This window comes from Salmo trutta, chromosome 21 (genome assembly GCF_901001165.1).
Source record: "Salmo trutta chromosome 21, fSalTru1.1, whole genome shotgun sequence".
Lineage (NCBI taxonomy): Eukaryota > Metazoa > Chordata > Actinopteri > Salmoniformes > Salmonidae > Salmo > Salmo trutta.
In genome coordinates, this window is record NC_042977.1 from 11,463,431 (window position 1) to 11,487,202 (window position 23,772).

At 44.7% G+C, this 23,772-nt stretch overlaps 1 protein-coding gene across 3 annotated transcripts; it reads left to right on the forward strand.

Moving 5' to 3' along the window:
• Positions 1 to 749: 749 nt before the first annotated feature.
• Positions 750 to 20,465, forward strand: dis3l2 (DIS3 like 3'-5' exoribonuclease 2). 3 transcript variants are annotated; one of them, XM_029704225.1, is made up of 21 exons: positions 750 to 853; positions 2,437 to 3,242; positions 3,392 to 3,522; positions 3,734 to 3,787; positions 3,867 to 3,968; positions 5,005 to 5,179; positions 5,339 to 5,379; positions 5,638 to 5,867; positions 6,988 to 7,161; positions 7,401 to 7,480; positions 7,636 to 7,748; positions 7,907 to 8,014; positions 11,423 to 11,656; positions 11,949 to 12,028; positions 12,631 to 12,814; positions 13,078 to 13,164; positions 13,527 to 13,674; positions 14,044 to 14,174; positions 14,679 to 14,783; positions 15,550 to 15,654; positions 17,963 to 20,465. In XM_029704225.1, the coding sequence occupies exons 2-21, from the start codon at positions 2,474 to 2,476 to the stop codon at positions 18,059 to 18,061; spliced, it is 3,150 nt and encodes a 1,049-aa protein (XP_029560085.1). In that variant the 5' UTR covers positions 750 to 853; positions 2,437 to 2,473; the 3' UTR covers positions 18,062 to 20,465. The 3 variants fall into 3 exon arrangements, with proteins under 3 accessions (XP_029560085.1, XP_029560087.1, XP_029560086.1); XM_029704227.1 differs by having other exon boundaries at positions 5,342 to 5,379; XM_029704226.1 differs by having other exon boundaries at positions 762 to 853; positions 2,414 to 3,242.
• The last annotated feature ends 3,307 nt before the right edge of the window (positions 20,466 to 23,772 follow it).

The window sequence follows — 23,772 nt, forward strand, 5'->3', positions numbered from 1 at the left end:
TGTGTGCAGACGGGAGCTGATGTCCCACAATAATACAATGTCTTGTGTAACGGCATGCTATTTTTTTGGGGTTGCTGGAATTGATTGTTTTTAGTTTTTTTTTTTTAAAACACACAGTTGCTGCTCAACAATAAACCCCCACCCCTTGCTCGAAATCATAGCTAATGTTCATATTTGATTATTTGATGTGGCGCAATTAATGTGTTTTTGTACTTTTTACCACTATGCTGCACAACATTCAATCTTGTGTGACTCCGTGTGTGCCCACACACACATGCATAGTCTCTTGGTTTGTATCTAGAGGGCTGGCAGAGGCAGCAGTGATATATATATATATATATATATATATAACTTGCACTTCGTGCACGGGGCTACATTTATACAGTACGGCCATCAGCGTCTTTTCTCACAGTGGTATGCTGTCAAACACAAACATAAGTGTCAAATACTTTAGTAAATTAGCTAGCTACTGTAGTTAGCTAGATGAGTTGATTACCAGGGGTGAACATAGAAGAAGGACCACCTGTTTAGCAAAAAACGAAATGTTATGTTACCTGTTTTGCATGTTATTTTGGCATTAATATGCATCACACATCAGTTTGCAAACAATGTAAAAAAAAATACATGTTTTGGACTTACTAACCATTGTACATGTCAACTTCAATGCGGCAGGGTCGTCCCAAGGATCCCAAATAGCATAGACCATTTCGCGAACGGCGTTGTAAACTTTCTTTCCCAGCATGCACTTTGACCCAACCCCCGGAAATAGTTTAATGTTTGCTAGTAATTTAACTAGCTAGCAAAAGCTACCTAATCGATTTCACGAAGCGAACAACAGCAGGACAGCATTCAGGTAATGTCGTCTTGTTTATAGCTAGCTACTTTTCGTATGACCAACTATCATTTACAGCTGACTTGTTATACAAAGTTCAAGTTTGGTTATATCGACTAACTTAATAGCTAGCGCTGAACAGAAGCACTATTGGCGAGTTATAATAGCTACTATTGCTAACTGGATATTTAGTTCAGCCTCATGACATGACTCAGGAAAATTGATAATCGACACCTATAATTGAGTGAAAATAAGAACGGAGGTGTATGAGGTTGCTTGTGTTTCTAGTATGACTTACGTTAGGTAGTGAGTCTAGTTAGTTAACTAGCTAAATTACATGATCTTAGTTAGCAAATAACTTAATGTCATGCGTGGCTAAATCAAATTAGTGTTTACAGCTGTGTCAACTTGGCCAAAATCTCTGACCACACGTCAGTGCAGGACTCTCAACCATGTTCCCGGAGAGCTAACATTAACCTCCTGTAGATTTTCAATCCAACCGTCGTTTTAACTAACCTGATTCAGTTTATCAACCAGCTAATTGTTAGAATCAGGTGCGCTAGATTAGGTTTCGGTAGCTCTCCAGGAACAGGGTTGGAGAGCCTTGCATCAGTGTGGATAGAGGGATGGAGCCCAATAACCTTGGAGGTAACGTAAACTAGCTAGACAAAGCAGCCTTTCAGTTTAACAAATTGTTCTAAGTGGTAACTAACTAGTCTATCTACGTATCTGTATAATTGTATACATGAAGAGTTTATTTCTGGAAACGCTGTTATATCCACCAATTTTCAGTTTTTTTCCACTGAAATGTTTGCTTATGGGTACCTTCATGTCTAAAATATTAATATTTTCACATTAATTCATAGATTTTAGCTGTGTATTAAAATGTTTTTTTTTGTTGCAAAATGCTATCAATTGTTTAGGTGGGATGGAATGTTTGTATACTGTATTTGACAATGATATGTGGTTGTCTCAGCTGGCTATCTTAAGATCAAAGTGGCTTTGGATAAGATCATCTACTAAATGACCACGTTTACATACAAATATCCTGTTTTTATTCGGGATACTCAAGTGTTCTGTGTTTGAGTTGTCGCATTTAATAAACATCATATCCCGTTTACAATATCCTGAAAACTTCCATCCCGGTTATGAGAAACTCAGATAAGATGCCTGGGATATGTTGCTCTTAGATGGTATACTATGGCATGTAAACGTCTTGTTTTTCGTGGTCTGCACAGGCTCAGTTTTGCCTATCATGTGATGTTTGTCAAACAAGTCACTTCAAAAAGTAGGCTACCTGCTCTGCTCAGTTAGATCCACCGTAAATATGTATTTAGCGGATACTCCGTACTGGACCGTGTAGTCTACTGGCTTAAACTACTTTTACCCCAAATTTAATTTGTCTTTGCTTAAAATTTCTTACATTCGGTAGGCCATTTGTTTAACTATACTTAGGACAGGCCTAGATGCAGCTTCTCTTCTAACTTGTTGCCCTGGAAGACTAATAAAGCAGTGCTCACCAGAATAATGTATTGCATTGATAACTAGATTGCTAATGCATTCATTCTAACACCGGTAAAGTTGTCTGTTTTTACGTCATCTAGGCAGTATTCTCACAGAGCAAGGACGTATCTTAGGCAAATGGATCCTCCTCATCAATCCAAGGGAGGCAACAGGCCTCGGGATGGCAAACGTGGACCAAGCCAGTCCACTGTCCCTCATCAGAAAGATGCCTATGCCAGACTCCTCAGCCAGCATCACAGCAGCAAGTTCAGATCCTACCTGGACCAGTATGTCCAACAACAGGGGGAAGAGAGGGGGCCGAGCGAACAGAGGCAGGGATTAGCATACAGCGAAAAACAAGACATACCGCAGAGAAAAAGGGACCAGGCGTTTATCGAGTGCTCTGACTCGAGTGACTTCTCGCCTTCGCCTATGAAAGGTAAGGGAGGTGAAGAGAGCTCTCTGTCCTTGTACATGGACAAGCTGAATAGTCGGGGAGCCCTGCAGGAGCCGGAGAGGAGGCAGGGGGTTTCTGACAAGCAGCGACGCGGGGAGAGGAGGGACACCAACACCAGTCAGGATGGAGATGTGGAGTCCGGTGAGGAGTTTGCCTCCCTCAAACAGAGGGACTCCCAGCAGCAACAACAGATAAGAAATAAAGACTACAAAGACCATGTTTACAAAGTGCCCACAAGTAACCAAGGGAACAAGGACATGAGTTATGGAGCATCCCCGCCGAACGCCTTCTCATCTTTCCCAGCTCAGGCGCAAGAGAAGAAGAAGTCCAAGAAGAAGAATGTGCCAAAGACCAACGCAGATAACAAGAGAGGTGGGCCCATGTATCCTGACTTCGATGCAGACATGTCAACATCCCCCCTTAACAAATCCAATAACATGCAACCACAAGGTAAAAAATGGTCTTGATTAAGTGAATATACTTTTTGAATTACCTTGACCTCAAAGTTGTCATATGTGATCAAGCTTTTGCGAACAGTTGCATTTGCAGTTGAAGATGTAGGTGTTGGATTGTAATCAGACTTCTATTTTCATCTTCAGGTGTTACTACACCTTCTGACAAGGGTAAGAAGACTAGAGGAAGCCAGGGAGGATCAAAGAAGCAAGTGTTTGAAGCGTACATGACCACAGAGGACGTTTCCCACGGCCTAAAGAGAGGAGAGCTCATTCAGGTGAAACTAGACGTTCTAAGACTAGACCTTCATATAAAAAAAAAGGATTGGTGTGAATTATTGTATCAAACCAAATAACCACACTAATTAAATGGTTACTTGTTTGCCAAAGATCAGAAAATTCTTACCTAAGGCTTTATCGGTCAAAGATTATCCAACACGATGGCGTGACAAGTTAAGCTACTAAGAAACATTTCCATATTTTTTTCAGGGATCCATAAGAATCAACCCCAAAAAGTACCACGAGGCTTTCATTGCAGCACCGGTGAGTGTTTCAATAGAAATATACAGTAGTTTATAGGTGTTGGCAGTAATGTTTGTCTAATGGGACTGTGCATCTGCAGGATGGCAAGCGGGATATCTTCCTGGATGGAACCGCAGCCCGCAACAGGGCCCTGAACGGGGATGTAGTAGTGGTGCAAGTTCTCCCTCAGGAGCAGTGGAAGGTGAGCTCCGTGGAGGAAGATTCCGCCTCAGCGAAAATACACTGTACACAATGTTAAGAACACCTTCCTAGTACTGAGTCGCATCCCCCCCCTCTTGCCCTCAGAACAGCCTCAATTCGTTGGGGCATGGACTCTACAAGGTGTCTAAAGCGTTCCACAGGGATGCTGGCCCATGTCGACTCCAGTAATTCCCACAGTTTTGTACATTTGGCTGGATGTCCTTTGGGTGGTGGACCATTCTTGATACATACGGAAAACTGTTGAGCATGAAATCCCCAGCAGCGTTGCAGTTCTTGACACACAGCAGTGCACCTATTACCATACCCCGTTCAACGGCACTTAAATATTTTGTCTTGCCCGTTCACCCTCAGAATGACACACACACAATCCATGTCTCAAAGCTTAAGTCCTTTAGTGTGTCTCCTCTCCTTCATCTACGTTGGTTGAAGCGGATTTAGCAAGTGCCATCAATAAGGGATCATAGTTTTCACCTGGTCCGTCTGTCATGGAAAGGGCAGGTGTTTTGTACACTCTGCTAGAGCAGCTATATCATATACACTGCTATGTAATAGGAGTATCAGTGTTTCCCCTACATTCAAGAATATTCAAGTGGATTTAGGTGGGTTACGACCAACTGTCAATGGTTATGACCAACGACTTCTGGTTATGGCACTTAAGTTTGTGAACCACTCGTTTATATCCACTGAAGCAATAACTTGTCATGCTCTTCATAATATACACCATTTACCCGCTGTTAGGTTCAAGCTAGATTTATTCACCTCACTGGATGTTGCACCGGCAAAAGACCACCTACACGTCACACAAGCACATATATTTTCTGACTGAGGCCCCCTTTGTACTCCTTCTGCTCAAATACAATGCACATAGACCATTCCATCTAACCCGACGATCACTACTGCCAGGTTAATTATACTGTTACAAACAGACCAAAACTGGCTCAAGTCAGATCGTCTCCAACACTGCTGATGCACAGTGGCTATCCTAAAAACAGAACTAAGTGGTTGTGCGTGTACAGGTTGTGAAGTCAGACAGCGAAGGCGTGAGCGAACCAGAGACCCAGTCTGGGAGGAGCCAGACACCAGGAAAGAAGACCAAACGCCCCCCCAGTCCTGATGTCATTGTGGAAGCCGAGACTGAAGCTGAGGAACAACTCGCAAAGAGGGTGGAGAACATCAGCCTCAACGCCACAGGTACAGGGATTTCCCCTCAGCAGGTTTAATGAAACCACACACCTTTATGGCAAAAGTTCTCAAAACTGTGTAGAGCAAATCCATTTGACAAAAATAGGAAATCGACACTGATATCTTCCAGCACTTTCCCCAATTAATTTAGCTGTTCTTCCTCTGCAGAAGATGGAACTAAAAAAGAGATACTCCAAAGGACTGCTAAGGTAAGCATTTTTATTTTGAAAATGAATCCTTATGGCTGCTGTGCTATTGCATGAAGAAAGACCTACTTCTAGTCACAAACAGTTTAAAAGAAAACGTACTTATTTCCAAGAAACATCTAGCTCTATAGAAACAATTGCATTAACAATTGCACCTATCCTTCTGTCACAGGGTTCACTTCTCTTTGTTTTAGTTTTTTTTTCCCATTAGTCAAAATCGATGTCCTTGTGTCCTCTTCATCTGCGCCTTCTCTCTCCTAGGTGGTGTACATAGTGGAGCAGAAGCACTCGCGGGCCGCCACAGGCTTCCTCAAGTTCCTCCCGGACAAGCCCTTTGCCATGTTCTCTCCTGTCGACCACCGCGTGCCACGGGTAAATGTTCCCCTGCCAGATTGCCCCCACGACTTTTGCTCCCGCCCGGGAGACTACGCCAACATCCTGTTCATCGTCCGCATCACCAGCTGGCCAGACGACAGTAACTTTGCCGAGGGGTATGTAACGAGTCACTGTAGGGAATTGTCTGTATCCCTACCCCGTAGCATTATGTGTCTTGCTCGTTTATACTTCCCCTCACTCGTAAGTGTTTGACTTCATGGCTCGTAAAATAATTCTAGAGTTTATTAGGTACACCCATCTAGTACAGGGTCGGACCCCCCCCCCCCCCCCCCCCCCCCCCCCCCCCCGCGCCTCTAAACCAGCCTGAATTCTTCAGGGCATGGAAATGTTGGTATCGAGGGACCAAACAAGTACCATGGAAAACATTCCCCATGCCATAACACCACCGCCACCAGCTTGTACTGTTGACACCAGGCAGGATGGAGCCATGGACTCATGCTGCTTAGGCCAAATCCTGGTTCTGCCATCAGCATGGCGCAACAGGAACGGGGATTCATTGGACCAAGTAATGTTTTTCCACTCCTCACTTGTAAAGTGTTGGTGATCGCGTGCCCCCTGGAGCCGCTTCTTGTTTTTAGTTGATCGTTTTTTTTAACATTGCAGCAAGTCTGAGCCCGCCACAATGAAGTCAATTGCGGTTGGACTCCCTCTAAAGTAATTTGTCTGTCCTAATAATTTCATCAAACAGTGCGCTTAAAGCATCCGACAAGATTATAAAATACAATCGATTGGTCAAAAGAACAGACGACGAGCTGTCGACCTAAGGTTTTAATTTTGTCATGGACAGCCCTAGTGAAAGTCCCATGAGGCCGGACGTTTTTGAGGTACCGGAACCGGCGCGCCTGGCACAGACGATCCTACCACGCTCCGTCTCTTAGGTCACTCGTTTCGCCCATTCTAACTTTCAATGGAAATGTAACTGAATGCCTCTGTCTGCCTGCTTTATATTGCAAACCACGGCCACACTACTCACTGTCTGTGGGAGCTAACCTTTTTGGTGAACAGTGGTGTACCTGCCCACTGAGTGTAAGTGCTTGTCTGTGAATTATAGTAGGGGATGATGCACTTGTGCTTCTAGAGGATCAGCTCTACAACACTCATTAGCTATGTAATACACACTTACATAAAGTTACATCGAAGCACACATCTTGCCCCTATCTATCAGATGCTGACAGTCCTCCTTATCTCCCCCCCCCCCCCCCCCCCCCCCCCCAGTCGACTTGCTAAGACTCTGGGCCAGGCCGGGGAGATTGAGCCGGAGACCGAGGGCATCTTGATAGAGTACGACGTAGACTTCTCTGAGTTCTCTGTCGAGGTGCTGGGCTGCCTGCCCCAGAAGCTGCCCTGGACCATCCCCCCTGAGGAGTTCGGCAACAGGAGAGACCTGAGGTGAGTAGAGGACGCTCACAAATACGGCATCCATATCAGAAAGTCGTCCGTTCTCAGACACAACTCCCTCAGTTGTTATTGACGCCGTACACAAAGGCTCTCGCATGCCCAATTCCAATGGAGCCACTCAATGTACATGTGTATTGCGCTGTTGTCTTTGCCTTTTTGTAAGTACTAATTTGACACAACTGAACAAGTGAAGACAACACTCATATGCTGAGTTATTGTTTTCCATTCAGGAAAGAATGCATATTCACAATTGACCCAGCTACCGCCAGAGACCTGGACGATGCGTTGTCTTGCAAACCACTGCCCGACGGTAAGCCATTTTGTGTTCCTTTTGGAAATAAAGCATAGGGAATGCAATTTTGATGGTTTATTAATGCAGACGTGTTTTTGAATTTACTCATGTTTGTATTTACTTGTGGAAATCATCAATGACAAAGTTCTCCTGTAATGTTCTCTCTTTGTTAGGCAACTTTGAGCTGGGTGTCCACATTGCTGACGTGAGTTATTTCGTGGAAGAAGGCAATGCGCTGGACTTCATCGCCAGTCGGCGAGCCACCAGTGTCTACATGGTTCAAAAGGTCTTCGTTTGTTATTACTAAATTATTCATGTATTAGTCAATTGATAATGAATGAATGAATGAATGTATTATTGGAGCAGGTAAGTTCTGACTATTAGATACTGTATGCCCAGCTGGTAATTAAGTTAACTGTTGATGTTGGCCTGTTCCACTCCCAGGTGATCCCCATGTTGCCTCGTCTGCTGTGTGAGGAGCTGTGCAGTCTAAACCCCCTGACTGACAGACTCACCTTCTCAGTCATCTGGAAGATCACCCCTGAGGGCAAGGTACAACACCTTCATACTAAGTATGCTAGTGTGGCCATAGAAACAGGAAGCTGTGGCACTGTTTCTATCAGATGGCTGCATTGTAATTGTATTGCATGGATTTTTATTTATATATATATATATGTATGTATGTATGTATGTATGTATGTATGTATGTATGTATGTATGTATGTATGTATGTATGTATGTATGTATGTATGTATGTATGTATGTATGTATGTATGTATGTGTATATGTGTATATATACATATACATATACATATACACACACACACACATATATATATATATATATATATATGTGTGTGTGTGTGTGTGTATATGTATGTGTGTGTGTGTGTGTGTGTGTGTATATGTATATGTATATGTATATGTATATGTATGTGTGTATATATATATATATATATATATATATATATATATATATATATATATATATATATATATATATATATATATATATATATATATATATATATATATATATATATATATATATATATATATATATATATATACTGCTCAAAAAAATAAAGAACACTAAAATAACACATCCTAGATCTGAATGACTTAAATAAAATCACACAAAAATAATCAATGGAAATCCAATTTATCAACCCATGGAGGTCTGGATTTGGAGTCGCACTCAAAATTAAAGTGGAAAACCACACTACAGGCTAATCCAACTTTGACGTAATGTCCTTAAAACAAGTCAAAATGAGGCTCAGTAGTGTGTGTGGCCTCCACGTGCCTGTATGACCTCCCTACAACGCCTGGGCATGCTCCTGGTGAGGTGGCGGATGGTCTCCTGAGGGATCTCCTCCCAGACCTGGACTAAAGCATCCGCCAACTCCTAGACAGTCTGTGGTGCAACGTGGCGTTGGTGGATGGAGCGAGACATGATGTCCCAGATGTGCTCAATTGGATTCAGGTCTGGGGAACGGGTGGGCCAGTCCATAGCATCAATGCCTTCCTCTTGCAGGAACTGCTGACACACTCCAGCCACATGAGGTCTAGCATTGTCTTGCATTAGGAGGAACCCAGGGCCAACCGCACCAGCATATGGTCTCACAAGGGGTCTGAGGATCTCATCTCGGTACCTAATGGCAGTCAGGCTACCTCTGGCGAGCACATGGAGGGCTGTGCGGCCCCCCAAAGAAATGCCACCCCACACCATGACTGACCCACCGCCAAACCGGTCATGCTGGAGGATGTTGCAGGCAGCAGAACGTTCTCCACGGCGTCTCCAGGCTGTCACGTCTGTCACATGCTCAGTGTGAACCGGCTTTCATCTGTGAAGAGCACAGGGCGCCAGTGGCGAATTTGCCAATCTTGGTGTTCTCTGGCAAATGCCAAACGTCCTGCATGGTGTTGGGCTGTAAGCACAAACCCCACCTGTGGACGTCGGGCCCTCATACCACCCTCATGGAGTCTGTTTCTGACCGTTTGAGCAGACACGTGCACATTTGTGGCCTGCTGGAGGTCATTTTGCAGGGCTCTGGCAGTGCTCCTCCTTGCACAAAGGCGGAGGTAGCGGTCCTGCTGCTGGGTTGTTGCCCTCCTACGGCCTCCTCCACGTCTCCTGGTAGCGCCTCCATGCTCTGGACACTACGCTGACAGACACAGCAAACCTTCTTGCCACAGTTCGCATTGATGTGCCATCCTGGATGAGCTGCACTACCTGAGCCACTTGTGTGGGTTGTAGACTCCGTCTCATGCTACCACTAGAGTGAAAGCACCGCCAGCATTCAAAAGTGACCAAAACATCAGCCAGGAAGCATAGGAACTGTGAAGTGGTCTGTGGTCCCCACCTGCAGAACCACTCCTTTATTGGGGGTGTCTTGCTAATTGCCTATAATTTCCACCTGTTGTCTATTCCATTTGCACAACAACATGTGAAATTTATTGTCAATCAGTGTTGCTTCCTAAGTGGACAGTTTGATTTCACAGAAGTGTGATTGACTTGGAGTTACATTGTGTTGTTTAAGTGTTCCCTTTATTTTTTTGAGCAGTATATGTATGTATGTGTGTGTGTGTGTGTGTGTGTATTCAGACCCTTTCCCGTCTTCCACTTTTTTTAACGTTAGTCTTATTCTAAAATGGATTAAAAAATAAATAAAATCCTCAATCTACACAAAATACACCATAATGACAAAGCGAAAACAGATTTTTAGAAATGTTTGCTAATTTATACAAAATAAAAAACACCTTATTTACTTAAGTATTCAGACCCTTTGCTATGAGACTAAATTGAGCTCAGGTGCATCCTGTTTCCATTGATCATCCTTGAACTGTTTCGACAAGTTGATTGGAGTCCACCTGTGGTACATTCAATTGATTGAACGTGATTTGGAAAGACGTGTGCATTTATAAATAAGGTCCCACAGTTGACAGTGCATATCAGAGTAAAAACCAAGCCATGAGGTTGAAGGAATTGTCCATAGAGCTGCGAGACAGGATTCTGTCGATGCACAGATCTGGGGAAGGGTACCAAAAAATGTCTGCAGTATTGAAGGTCCCCAAGAACACAGTGGCCTCCATCATTCTTAAATGGAAAAAGTTTGGAACCACCAAGATTCTTCCTAGAGCTGGCTGCCCGGCCCAATTGAGAAATCTGGGGAGAAGGGCCTTGGTCAGGGAGGTGACCAAGAACCCTATGGTTCTGCTGTGGAGATGGGAGAACATTCTGGAGGAAACATGGCACCATCCCTACGGTGAAGCATGATGGTGGCAGTAGCATGCTGTGGGGATGTTTTTTAGCTGCAGGGATTGGGAGACTAGTCAGGATCGAGGGAAAGATGAACAGAGCAAAGTACAGAGATCCTTGATGAAAACCTGCTCCAGAGCGCTCAGGACTTCTGGCTGGGGAGAAAGTTACCTGCCAACAGGACAACGACCCTAAGCACACAGCCAAGACAACGCAGGAGTGGCTTCGGGACAAGTCTCTGAATGTCCTTGAGTGACCCGGACTTGAACCCAATCGAACATCTCTGGAGAGACCTGAAAATAGCTGTGCAGTAATGCTCCCCGTCCAACCTGACAGAGCTTGAGAAGAATGGGAGAAACTCCCAAATACCGGTGTGCCAAACTTGTAGCTTCATACCCAAAAAGACTCTAAGCTGTAATCACTGCCAAAAGGTGCTTCAACAAAGTACTGAGTAAAGGGTCTGAATACTTGTATAAACTGAAATATCACATTTACATATTTTCAAAAAAATTCTAGAAACCTGATTTTGCTTTGTCGTAATGGGGTATTGTGTGTAGATTGATTTAAAAACAACTATTTAATACATTTTTAGAATAAGGCTGTAATAAAATGTGGGAGAAGTCAAGGGGTCTGAATACTTTCCAAATGCACTGTATGCAGATGTGTGCCACGTTCACCACACTCCATTTCTACCCCTCTAGATCCTGAGTGAGTGGTTCGGTCGCTCGGTGATCCGCTCGTGCGTCAAGCTGAGCTACGACCACGCCCAGAGCATGATCGAGGCCCCCGACAAGCTGTTCCAGGCAGATGAGCTGCCCCCCTGTGCCGCCGAGCACCCCGTGGACGAGATCCACCAGGCCGTGCTCAACCTGCACTCCATTGCCAAGAGGCTCCGTGCCCAGCGCTTCCAGGGCGGCGCCCTCCGCCTTGACCAGGTCAGAGGGCACTGCATAGTATAGGACAGCTGTGTCATGCCATTTTTGTGCTGTAGTCAGAAGGTCTCAGAATAGGAGTGCTGATATTGGATCACTTTAGCCTTGTAGATCACAATGAATGAACAGGGGACCTGATCCTAGATCTGCACTGCTACCCTGAGACACTTTTTGAATTTAAAGATTCACAAAACATTTTGTCTATTTTTACCATGTGGATGGAGTAGTGAGGATTGTAGTGAAAGGGCTGAGAGAAATCTCAGAATGATGACTATAATCTCCTTTATTTTTGCAGTTGAAGCTGTCTTTCACTCTAGACAGAGAGACCAGCATGCCCCAGGGATGCTATGTCTACCAGTACAGGGACAGCAACAAGTAAGTCAACCCCACCAATACACATACACCGAGCGTACGAAACATTAGGAACACCTGCTCCTTCCATGACAGACTGACCAGGCGAATCCATGTAAAAGCCGTGATCCCTTATTGATGTCACTTGTTAAATCCACGTCAGTCAGTGTAGATGAAAGGGAGGAGACGGCGCTCCGGTTTGAATCAAGAACTGCAGCGCTACTGGGTATTTAACTCTTAATAGTTTCCAATGTGTATCAAGAATGGTCCCCCACACAAAGGACATCCAGCCAACTTGACACAACTGTGGGAAGCATTGGAGTCAACATTGGCCAGCATCCCTGTGGAAAGCTTTCAACACCTTGGAGAGTCCATGACCTGACGAATTGAGGCTGTTCTGGGGCCAAAAGGGTGTGCAACTCAATATTAGGAAGGTGTTCCTAATGTTTTGTACACTAGGTGTACGCGCATACATACCCAAAGAGTCAGCTCCCTAAGCAAGCTAACGGAATTAAAGTGAGCTTAACGGCGACGGTGCTCTCAGATGGAGATACTATCCGATTCTATAGAATGTCTTGCCTGTCAAGTTTTCTTTTAATGCTTTTCTCTCTGTCTTCTCTCCCCAGGTTGGTAGAGGAGTTCATGTTGCTGGCCAACATGGCCACGGCCCACCAGATCTACCGCTCTTTCCCCAACAAGGCCCTGCTGCGACGCCATCCCCCGCCCCAGACCAAGATGGTGGACGACCTGCAGGAGTTCTGCGACCAGATGGGCCTCAACATCGACTTCTCCACGGCCGGGACGCTCCATGTGGGTATCTCCAACTCCCAGCATGCACTCTAAAACACAAGTCTGTCAATGGGAGGCCTACTCAAAAATAACAGAAATGCAGAATACAACTTTTTAAAACAAATGTTCACGTATGTTTTAAGTGGGTTTGTTTCTTTTTTTAACTTGTCCCTTGTCCTTACCATCTCCCCCACATCGCTGCTCATATATTAATATACAATGTACACACTCATTCTCTGAAGCACATAAATTCAGCCGGAATGCATTCTCCCCCCCCCCAATAGAAAAGTTTGAATGAGACTCTTGGTGATGACGAGTACACCAGCGCCAGGAAAGAGGTCCTGACCCACATGTGCTCCAGACCAATGCAGGTTAGTGTGTGCCACTACCGTCGTCTCTCTATACTGCTTCCTTAGCAGTCCTATCGCTGGTATCTCTTTCTTGTGTCCCTCCATTGGCTTCCTGTATCGGTTGTATCAGTCCACCGCTAGTTTACTGGGGCCCTAGCTCTATGTATATCTGGATTGTCCCCATGTGTTTTCCTCTTGGGCTGCCCCCAGCTAGCCAAACAACATGTCCAAAACATTTAGCAAATGTATTTGTATTATACTGGTTCATGTCAATGGGGTCTTGTTGTAGGCTACCTTCTACTCTCTCTCTAACCTATTTTGCTTTTGAGCCAACTTTAGAAATGTCACTGTGACCAATGATATGTGAATGCTTCTCTCCCCAGATGGCTATGTACTTCTGTACGGGGGTGTTGAAGGAGGAACTCCTGTTCCGTCACTACGCCCTCAACGTACCCTTCTACACCCACTTCACCTCGCCCATACGGCGCTACGCTGACGTCATCGTCCACAGGCTGCTGGCCGCCTCTCTGGGTGGGTGGCGAGACACTGTGCTGTGTGTGCGTTTTACCCCTTAAGAGGACAATGGCTTCGTTGTGTTAAGAGGGGTGGACCGAGGGCAAGGGGTGTCTCAGCTGTGGGGTAGCACCCAGAGAAAATGTGGCTCTGGTGGTGGAATAGCAATGTGGTAAAAGACAAAACGCGTCCCTTAGATTCCAAAACACCCTGAATCTGAGCAGATTATTTTTTTTTGTCCCGGTGTCTGTCTGAAATTCACTACTTATTGACGGTGTTGTGCTGCCATCTCTGTAAGAGAGAAGTAGTTCAAGTTGACTCCAGTGTGTGTCGTTTTGCCTGTCTTGTCTTTAAAATACATTCTTTGCCTATTTCTGGTTTGTGTAGGCTGTGGTCCTCACCTGGAGTTGAAAGGGGAGGAGGTGCAGAAGCAGGCGTCCCACTGCAACGACAAGAAGACGGCCTCTAAGAGAGTCCAGGAGCTCAGCTCAGAGCTGTTCTTCAGTGTGTTCGTCAAGGTACACCCAAGACACTGCATAATGTTCCCACTAGAGCAGGGGTGTTGAACTCCTACCTTATCAGGCCCGGAGCCTGTTGGTTTTCTCTTCTACCTGATCATTAATTGCACCCACCTGGTGTCCCAGGTTTAAATCGGTCCCTGATTAGAGGGGAACAATGAAAAAATCCAGTGGAACCGGCGTTGACGTCCGGAGTTGCATTTGAGGGCCTTATACCAGATATGGTTTGAAATACTATTTGTTTTATTTCAAATACTATGAGCATTTAATTGAGCCTGCTTAGTCTTAGATGGGTGGTGTACTTTTGGGACTGGTCTATTGGTTCCATTGTACCAGGCAACCTTAATCGAGTGCATCTGAACTATTTGAAAGAAAACAAATACTATTTGAACCCAGGGCCGTTACTCACATCTCCAGTTAGGATTCGGCCCCTGGTGTTGCATTCAGGGCAACCCAAGTGTGGCAATGTGCAGAATGTTATTTGTCGTCCCCCCCCCCTTGCAGGAGAGTGGTCCTCTGGACTCTGAGGCCATGGTGATGGGAATTCTGGACCAGGCCTTCGACGTCCTTGTGCTGCGCTACGGGGTGCAGAAACGCATCTACTGCAAAGTGAGTGCCACTCAAACCACTGCAGTATTAGTTTTGTGACGGTACCAGATTATCTGATTTTGAGATTTGTCTTATTTACTGCTTGGGTCCGTATAGTGCGAAACACGACGGCTGCTGATTTGGGGCACACCGTATCAAATGTTTCTTCTTTTTTTTTTTTTTGGAAAAGGTCAGAAAGAACCTCTCTATTTCGGGCCATTTCTGACAGTTGTCTTCAATTTTGTGCCGTGTGAACACGACCCAGGTTACCATTCATAAGTGACTAATCTTTCCATCAGATACCACATCAAGCTTTATGGTCCAATCTATAGTCTTTATCGTGTACTATGATATACATGATAAGGTCCGACAATGGTCTGAGAGAGAGAAGAATTGTTACGTAAAAATTTTGTCGGCATTTCATAACTTTACACCCCAAGACCTTGGCTGACACGGCATGATCGCATCCATTTGTCAACTATTGCACTACACAACTACAAAAAATAAGCTTTAGTCAAATTTGAATGACATTTACGGATACTAAGTTGAATGAAATCAGGTTCATATTCAATAGACATCAAACGGTAGAAAATGGACTGAAACGGGGAGGGACTACCTGGACTAATTTATGTTTTCTGTTGCAAAACATTTATTTTTATGTTACGTGCCCTGATGAACACAACCCAGAGCTATGATGGAGTAAATAATTCTCCTGTTTTGGATTAACAGAATGAATGCGGAGGTGTGTAGTTGGAGATGTGTTAAGTTGTGTTGTCATGTTCTTCAGGGTCTACATGGCCTGGAGACGTTCCACTTCCACAAAGTGGGGAAAAGGGGGGAGTTGACTCTGGTGTGGGCCGCAGAGGAACCCGGGAAGCCTAGCGTACGGCAGGTAAGACCTAGGGATCGTGCCAAATGACTTTTTTCTTTTTTTTAACCGGCATCTAATAGTTTTCCTATAAAATGATTAGAACATTTCATAAAAGTCCAAGTGAAATCCTATTGTGTGGTATGTCTGCTAAGGGGCAATGAAGTTCTACCTCAGTCGTACAGTAGGCTTAGGCATCTTCAATCTGCTTTGTAGCCGCCCGACCGGGCAGGTGACATTTTGTCCCGAAGACAACCGTTAAGTGTTCCTTGCATTAGTGACTCATTGCAAAAAAAGAAACCTAGCCAAGTGATCCCAGGTCTTCTCCCTCCATTCTCTTTTCCCTCTGGTACGTCTCACTAAATTTCTATCCGACTGTTCCCTCAACGCAAGATCGCCTCACCCAAGCTCACATTAGGCTTACGGAAATTACTGCTTCTAGAAAGGGATCTAGCCTCCCGAGTGGCGCAGCGGTTTAAGGGACTGCATCGCACTGCTAGAGGCGTTACTACAGACCTGGGTTATTTCCCGGGCTGTGCCACAACCGGCCGTGGTCAGGAGTCCCATAGGGCGGTGCACAATTTGGCCCGTGTCATCCGGATTAGGGGAGGGTTTGTCCGGGGGGCACCTTACTTGGCTACTTGTGGCGTGCCGTGTTAAGCTGGCAGGTGTTGAGTGCGATTAGGCGGGTCATGTTTCGTGGGACGCGTGACTTCGCCTCTCCCGAGCCCGTTGGGGAGTTACAGCGATGAGACAAAATTGAAAAGGGGGGGGGGGGGGGGGGTAAAAAAAAATAAACTCCCTAGAAAGGCCAAAAACCTAGGAAGAAACCTAGAGAGGAACCAGGCTATGAGGGGTGGCCAGTCCTCTTCTGGCTGTGCCGGGTGGATATTATAACAGAACATGGTCAAGATGTTAAAATGTTCATAAATGACCAGCATGGTCAAATAATAATGATCATAGTAGTTGTCGAGGGTGCAACAAGCACGTCCGGTGAACAGGTCAGTGTTCCATAGCCGCAGGCAGAACAGTTGAAACTGGAGCAGCAGCACGGCCAGGTGGACTGGGGATCAGCAAGGAGTCATCATGCCAGGTAGTCCTGAGGCATGGTCCTAGGGCTCAGGTCCTCCAAGAGAGAGAAAGAAAGAAACAAAGAGAGAGAATTAGAGAGCATATTTAAATTCACACAGGACACCGGATAAGACGAGAAATACTCCAGATGTAACAGACTGACCCTAGCCCCCCCGACACATAAACTACTGCAGCATAAATACTGGAGGCTGAGACAGGAGGAATCAGAAGACACTGTGGCCCCGTCCGATGATACCCCCGGACAGGGCCAAACAGGCAGGATATAACCCCACCCACTTTGCCGAAGCACAGCCCCCACACCACTAGAGGGATGTCTCCAACCACCAACTTACCGTCCTAAGACAAGGCCGAGTATAGCCCACAAAGATCTCCGCCATGGCACAACCCAAGGGGGGGGGGGGGGCAACCCAGACAGGAAGACCACGTCAGTGACTCAACCCACTCAAGTGACGCACCCCTCCCATGGACGGCATGGAAGAACACCAGTAAGCCAGTGACTCAGCCCCTGTAATAGGGTTAGAGGCAGAGAATCCCAGTGGAGAGAGGGGAACCGGCAAGGCAGAGACAGCAAGGGCGGTTCGTTGCTCCAGCCTTTCCGTTCACCTTCACACTCCTGGGCCAGACTATACTTAATCATAGGACCTACTGAAGAGATAAGTCTTCAGTAAAGGTTGAGACCGAGTCTGCGTCTCTCACATGGGTAGGTAGACCATTCCATAAAAATGGAGCTCTATAGGAGAAAGCCCTACCTCCAGCCGTTTGCTTAGAAATTCTAGGGACAATTAGGAGGCCTGCGTCTTGTGACCGTAGCGTACGTGTAGGTATGTACGGCAGGACCAAATCGGAAAGATAGATAGGAGCAAGCCCATGTAATGCTTTGTAGGTTAGCAGTAAAACCTTGAAATCAGCCCTTGCCTTAACAGGAAGCCAGTGTAGATGAGCTACATTCCAACTACTGTTTCCAGAGGCCCCAACCATGATACATTGAATGATTAAGCATATTTGCTACAATAACAGTTCTCTCTATACAAATCCAAGAGCTCAGCTGAACAGTGTTTTGGTTGGATTGTTTTGAAGGCGCTAGACCGCTAGGACATTTTTTAAACAGGTTCTCTTAAACAGTAGAGCATTGAAGCCCAACCCCATATTAAACCAGACGCTGAATGCCAACAGAATGTTATTATTTTGAGTGTCCTCTGTCACTAACAGAGGGTTGTCTTGTTCCGGTCTCTCCTTCTAGGAGATCTCCATCTTTAGTCTGGTGGATGTGCAGCTGAGGGCAGACGGAGCGCCTATGAAATACAGCGCTGTCATCAAGAGGCCTATTGAGACGGTGTAATGAATACTCTCATGTGCCCCGAATAACACACACACACACACCATATTACACACACCATATCACACATTCTCTGACAAACACACACAGCACTGCCGAAGACGCTTTGGCAGTATTTTGACATTGACTACACAAACAAGCACGTTTTTTTTTGTTTTTATATGTATTAGAAAAGCAACTGTTTCGTAGTTTTAACTTTGCAGTTCAATTACCATTGAGGAGCTGAGGCTGGACCGTACCACAGAAGCAGTGGTATTGTTGTAGGGCCTGGCTGCTTAACTGTGAAAGTTCCAAGACTGTGCAATTCACTTTTTATTTTGCAGTTTTTACCTTTTTTATGAGATCATTTTTAGATTATTATAATTATATACACAGTCAATGTGTGAAGATGATGGCTTAAACTATTTTTGGGTTTAAAATAAGTTTTATTGAAGCTGTTCTATTAATGGCAAGTGTACTGTAACTGGTCATTTCAGTCGCAATGCAATTGTCGTTGTTTATTTGTAGCTGTAACCTAGCAAGAGCTTGTATGCTTTTCCACTTCATTTCCACTCGTCCCCACATTAATCTACTTTAAATGCTCGACAAAGCGTTCATAAACCTTTCATAAGAACTTTGTAGAGGCTTCAGTTATTTTAAAAGTGAATTCACACAATGAATAACGTCTGACTTTTTGCCAAATGCTTTGCCACCCTTTTATATAGCAAGACGTTTGCTTATAAATTGTTTCTGAAGCATCTACAATGTCTTGTGTAGTTGTTTTTAAAGTGAGACCTGAAATCCTTGTTGACAGAACTGTTCCTTAGTAAAAAGATGAACCTACCCTATCCACTAATATACTGCTGTTTTATAATTTTTATGGCAGTGCATGCTGGTATTTACAGCGCAGATTCTAAGCATGCTAATCCATTGTGTCTCAAAGTTGTCAAGCGTGTGACTTGACTTGTATCGTGACAGTTTTGGCAGTGACTCAAAAATAATGGCGTACAATGCTGCTGTGAACTACCTTGTGAATGTGAGGCCTTGACCATTTTTGTCTCCCATAAAATCCTAATGGCATGCATGTCCAAAAAAATACTGACACTTTTTTTTTTTTTTTTTGTCTTTCATCTCACGATCTCAGTATTGTACATGACAGTAATGATTTATAAATCCTGTATTGTTTGAGGGCAGCCGTCTTAGTGGTCTTGCTCCATAAGCAGGTGTGCCTTTTTCCGTAACATTGCTTTTATTTCAAGAGTAAAACAATCTGCTTTGGTTTGCATTGTAAATGCAGTTAAACAAATGTGTATTAAGACCCATAAATGTTCTGCAAATTGTAAGGTGCCAGTAGCAAGGAACTCCTTTAAACTCTCGATACCATGTTCAAACTAACAAATCAGATGTTGATAAAGTAGTATATTTCTAACTAGTAAGCTGTAACTCACTCCTCAATTTCTGTTTTGTCTTTGTGACAAGATAGGAATTACAATCTGGGTTTTAAACAAAACGAATGTTTTTTTTTTCTTCAATAACTATTAAACCTTTTTGCCTTTTTACTAAGTAATTACAATTTTGGAGTCAATTAAATATTAGCAAAAACAACCCATTTCCAGAGCTTTCTATTTAGAGGGGTCTGTTTTTGTTGTTGGTGCGATTTTAAAAGCTTGTGATTGTCTTTCATAATCGGGTCACCGTGAGGAATTGAGTAGTGGGCCTTTAACAGGAAAGGGAGCGCTAGGTGGTCAGTCCACACAATACCTTCTTTCCTTTGCGCTTGTTTTACGTAATATATTCCATTCATTTTGCCCATGTAATCTATGCCTTACATGAAAATAAGTCGGGCTTTAAAAGGGAAATGCCTTTTCTGTTTCAGATGTAAGATTTAGGATTCAAGCATCTTTTCATTGATTAGATTTTTATTTTATTTTTTACTGCGCTCCCCGTTCCATTTGTGACATTAGTAATGTAGGTGTACTTGCATTGCCTGCTCATGGACATGCCAATGTAGACTGCAGTGGTTGTCAATGTCTCAAACCTGTATTAACAGAGTCCACGATAACAGGGTTATGTTCAATAGGAAGAAAATGTAATAAAACAGTGAAACATTTATATATATACCACAAGAACTTGTCCAATAAGAACATTTTTGTTTACCTTTGCAAAACGTTTTGTGTAATTGTGCTCTACTGAACATGACCCAGGTGTTGTCCTGTGGCTTGGGGAGTGGGAGAACTGTGCTGTGTTAACATGTTATACTATCCAACTGGACACACAATATTAATGTATTAGCAGTGATCACATAGGAATTAGTGTAAAAGTGTACTTGATGTGGCTGGGCCCTGTGAACCAAATAAACATCGGCTTCACTAAATTATTCTAGTACTGTCCGTTTTGTACCGTACTGAATAAAAAAATAATCAACATTTAATAAAGGGCGTACCTATGTGAATTTTTACCAAATCAGTTATTAGAGGGCTCTTGTGCAATAAAGATGGAGAAATGAGTGTGTCAAAGTTGAAATGGTAAAGCATTGGTATTTGTCATTCGACTTCACAGCGATCCCCACACCCTCCTAATCATCATGACAAGGAAGGAACCTTTTTAATTACTGCGAAGGACTGACTGTGCTCAAAGGGTAGTGACTATTGAGGTTAATAGAGACAATGACTGATTATGGTTCTCTTACCTAGGCTACCTTAGTTGAATGCACTAAATTGCTTGGGATAAGAATATCTGCTAAATGACAATGTCATTATAGAAATCTGACACAAAAATTTGTCTTTTGAGATTAGCGGTATGCTGGCATGCCATCGTTGCTAGTGGGAGTCTACTAACCCTTTCCACAGTCTTCACATTTTGCTACCTTAAAATTCTAAATGTTTTCTTATTGATCTACACAACCTACTCCACGTTTTCAAAGTGATACTTTTTTTCATATTGTCCAAATTACTAAGAAATACAAAATGAGAATGTTTATTGCGTAGGTCCAGTGCAGCCATTTCTATCTCAATATCAAATAATGTCTGGGTTACAATTAAGTACCTTAATGTGATTGTTTTCAATGAAAATGGTCAAAAAGAAACACAGCTTCTCAGCAAAGAGCAATTTCTCAACCAATACTTTAGCTAGGACTGTCTGGGAGTTCCGTTTACATTACAACGGAACGACTTGATTAGTGTAGTGTTAGTGTTAGTTAGCTAGCTACATAGTTGTCTTTGCATCTAAGATAATTGTGTAGTTTAGAGTAATTATCGAGGTTAGCTAGCCAGCCGCGACGCCGTTGTCCAGACTCCAGACTTAGTCAACACACCTAGTCATCATCTAACCCACTGCTAGCTAGCCAACCGTTACCGACTAGCAGCGCTGTAGATACTAATACATTACAACGGAACGATTTGACTAGTGCAGTGTTAGCTAGCTAGCTACATAGTTGTCTTTGTCATAGCTTGATAATTGTGTAGTTTAGAGTAATTATCGAGGTTAGCTGGCCAGCTATTTTTCGTCCCCCGCGACGCCATTTTTCCAAACCAACTATTCCAAGCCAACTATTACCGACGAGCAGCATTGTAGAAACTAAATACATTACAAAGGAACGTCTTGATTAGTGTTATGTTAGCTAGCTACATAGTTGCTTTTGTATCATGACAAGGTGTAGTACTGAAACTATCGAGGTTACCTAGCCAGCTACACGTTCAAACAAAGTCAACAACGCAGCCACTGCTAGCTAGCCTACTCCACCAGCCAGCAGTACTGTATCATTTTCGTCATTTTAGTCAAGATTTTTGCAACGTAAGCTTAACTTTCTGAACATTCGAGACGTGTAGTCCACTTGTCATTCCAATCTCCTTTGCATTAGTGCAGCCTCTTCTGTAGCTTGTCAACTATGTGTCTGTCTATCCCTGTTCTCTCCCCTCTGCACAGGCCATACAAACGCTTCACACCGCGTGGCCGCTGCCACTCTAACCTGGTGGTCCCAGCGCGCACGACCCACGTGGAGTTCCAGGTCTCCGGCAGCCTCTGGAACTGCCGGTCTGCGGCCAACAAGGCTGAGTTCATCTCAGCCTATGCTACCCTCCAGTCCCTAGACTTCCTGGCGCTGACGGAAACATGGATTACCACAGATAACACTGCTACTCCTACTGCTCTCTCCTCGTCTGCCCACGTGTTCTCGCATACCCCTAGAGCATCGAGCCAGCGGGGTGGTGGCACTGGAATCCTCATCTCTCCCAAGTGGACATTCTCTCTTTCTCCCCTGACCCATCTGTCTATCTCCTCATTTGAATTCCATGCTGTCACAGTTACCAGCCCTTTCAAGCTTAACATCCTTATCATTTATCGCCCTCCAGGTTCCCTTGGAGAGATCATCAATGAGCTTGACGCCTTGATAAGTTCCTTTCCTGAGGATGGCTCACCTCTCACAGTTCTGGGTGACTTTAACCTCCCCACGTCTACCTTTGACTCATTCCTCTCTGCCTCCTTCTTTCCACTCCTCTCCTCTTTTGACCTCACCCTCTCACCTTCCCCCCCTACTCACAAGGCAGGCAATACGCTTGACCTCATCTTTACTAGATGCTGTTCTTCCACTAATCTCATTGCAACTCCCCTCCAAGTCTCCGACCACTACCTTGTATCCTTTTCCCTCTCGCTCTCATCCAACACTTCTCACTCTGCCCCTACTCGGATGGTATTGCGCCGTCCCAACCTTCGCTCTCTCTCTCCCGCTACTCTCTCCTCTTCCATCCTATCATCTTTTCCCTCTGCTCAAACCTTCTCCAACCTATCTCCTGATTCTGCCTCCTCAACCCTCCTCTCCTCCCTTTCTGCATCCTTTGATTTTCTCTGTCCCCTATCCTCCAGGCCGGCTCGGTCCTCCCCTCCTGCTCCGTGGCTCGACGACTCATAGCGAGCTCACAGAACAGGGCTCCGGGCAGCCGAGCGGAAATGGAGGAAAACTCGCCTCCCTGCGGACCTGGCATCCTTTCACTCCCTCCTCTCTACATTTTCCTCTTCTGTCTCTGCTGCTAAAGTCACTTTCTACCACTCTACATTCCAAGCATCTGCCTCTAACCCTAGGAAGCTCTTTGCCACCTTCTCCTCCCTCCTGAATCCTCCTCCCCCCCCCCTCCTCCCTCTCTGCAGATGACTTCGTCAACCATTTTGAAAAGAAGGTCGACGACATCCGATCCTCGTTTGCTAAGTCAAACGACACCGCTGGTCCTGCTCACACTGCTCTACCCTGTGCTTTGACCTCTTTCTCCCCTCTCTCTCCAGATGAAATCTCGCGTCTTGTGACGGCCGGCCGCCCAACAACCTGCCCACTTGACCCTATCCCCTCCTCTCTTCTCCAGACCATTTCCGGAGACCTTCTCCCCTACCTCACCTCGCTCATCAACTCATCCTTGACCGCTGGCTACGTCCCTTCCGTCTTCAAGAGAGCGAGAGTTGCACCCCTTCTGAAAAAACCTACACTCGATCCCTCCGATGTCAACAACTACAGACCAGTATCCCTTCTTTCTTTTCTCTCCAAAACTCTTGAACGTGCCGTCCTTGGCCAGCTCTCCTGCTATCTCTCTCAGAATGACCTTCTTGATCCTAATCAGTCAGGTTTCAAGACTGGGCATTCAACTGAGACTGCTCTTCTCTGTGTCATGGAGGCTCTCCGCACTGCTAAAGCTAACTCTCTCTCCTCTGCTCTCATCCTTCTAGACCTATCTGCTGCCTTTGATACTGTG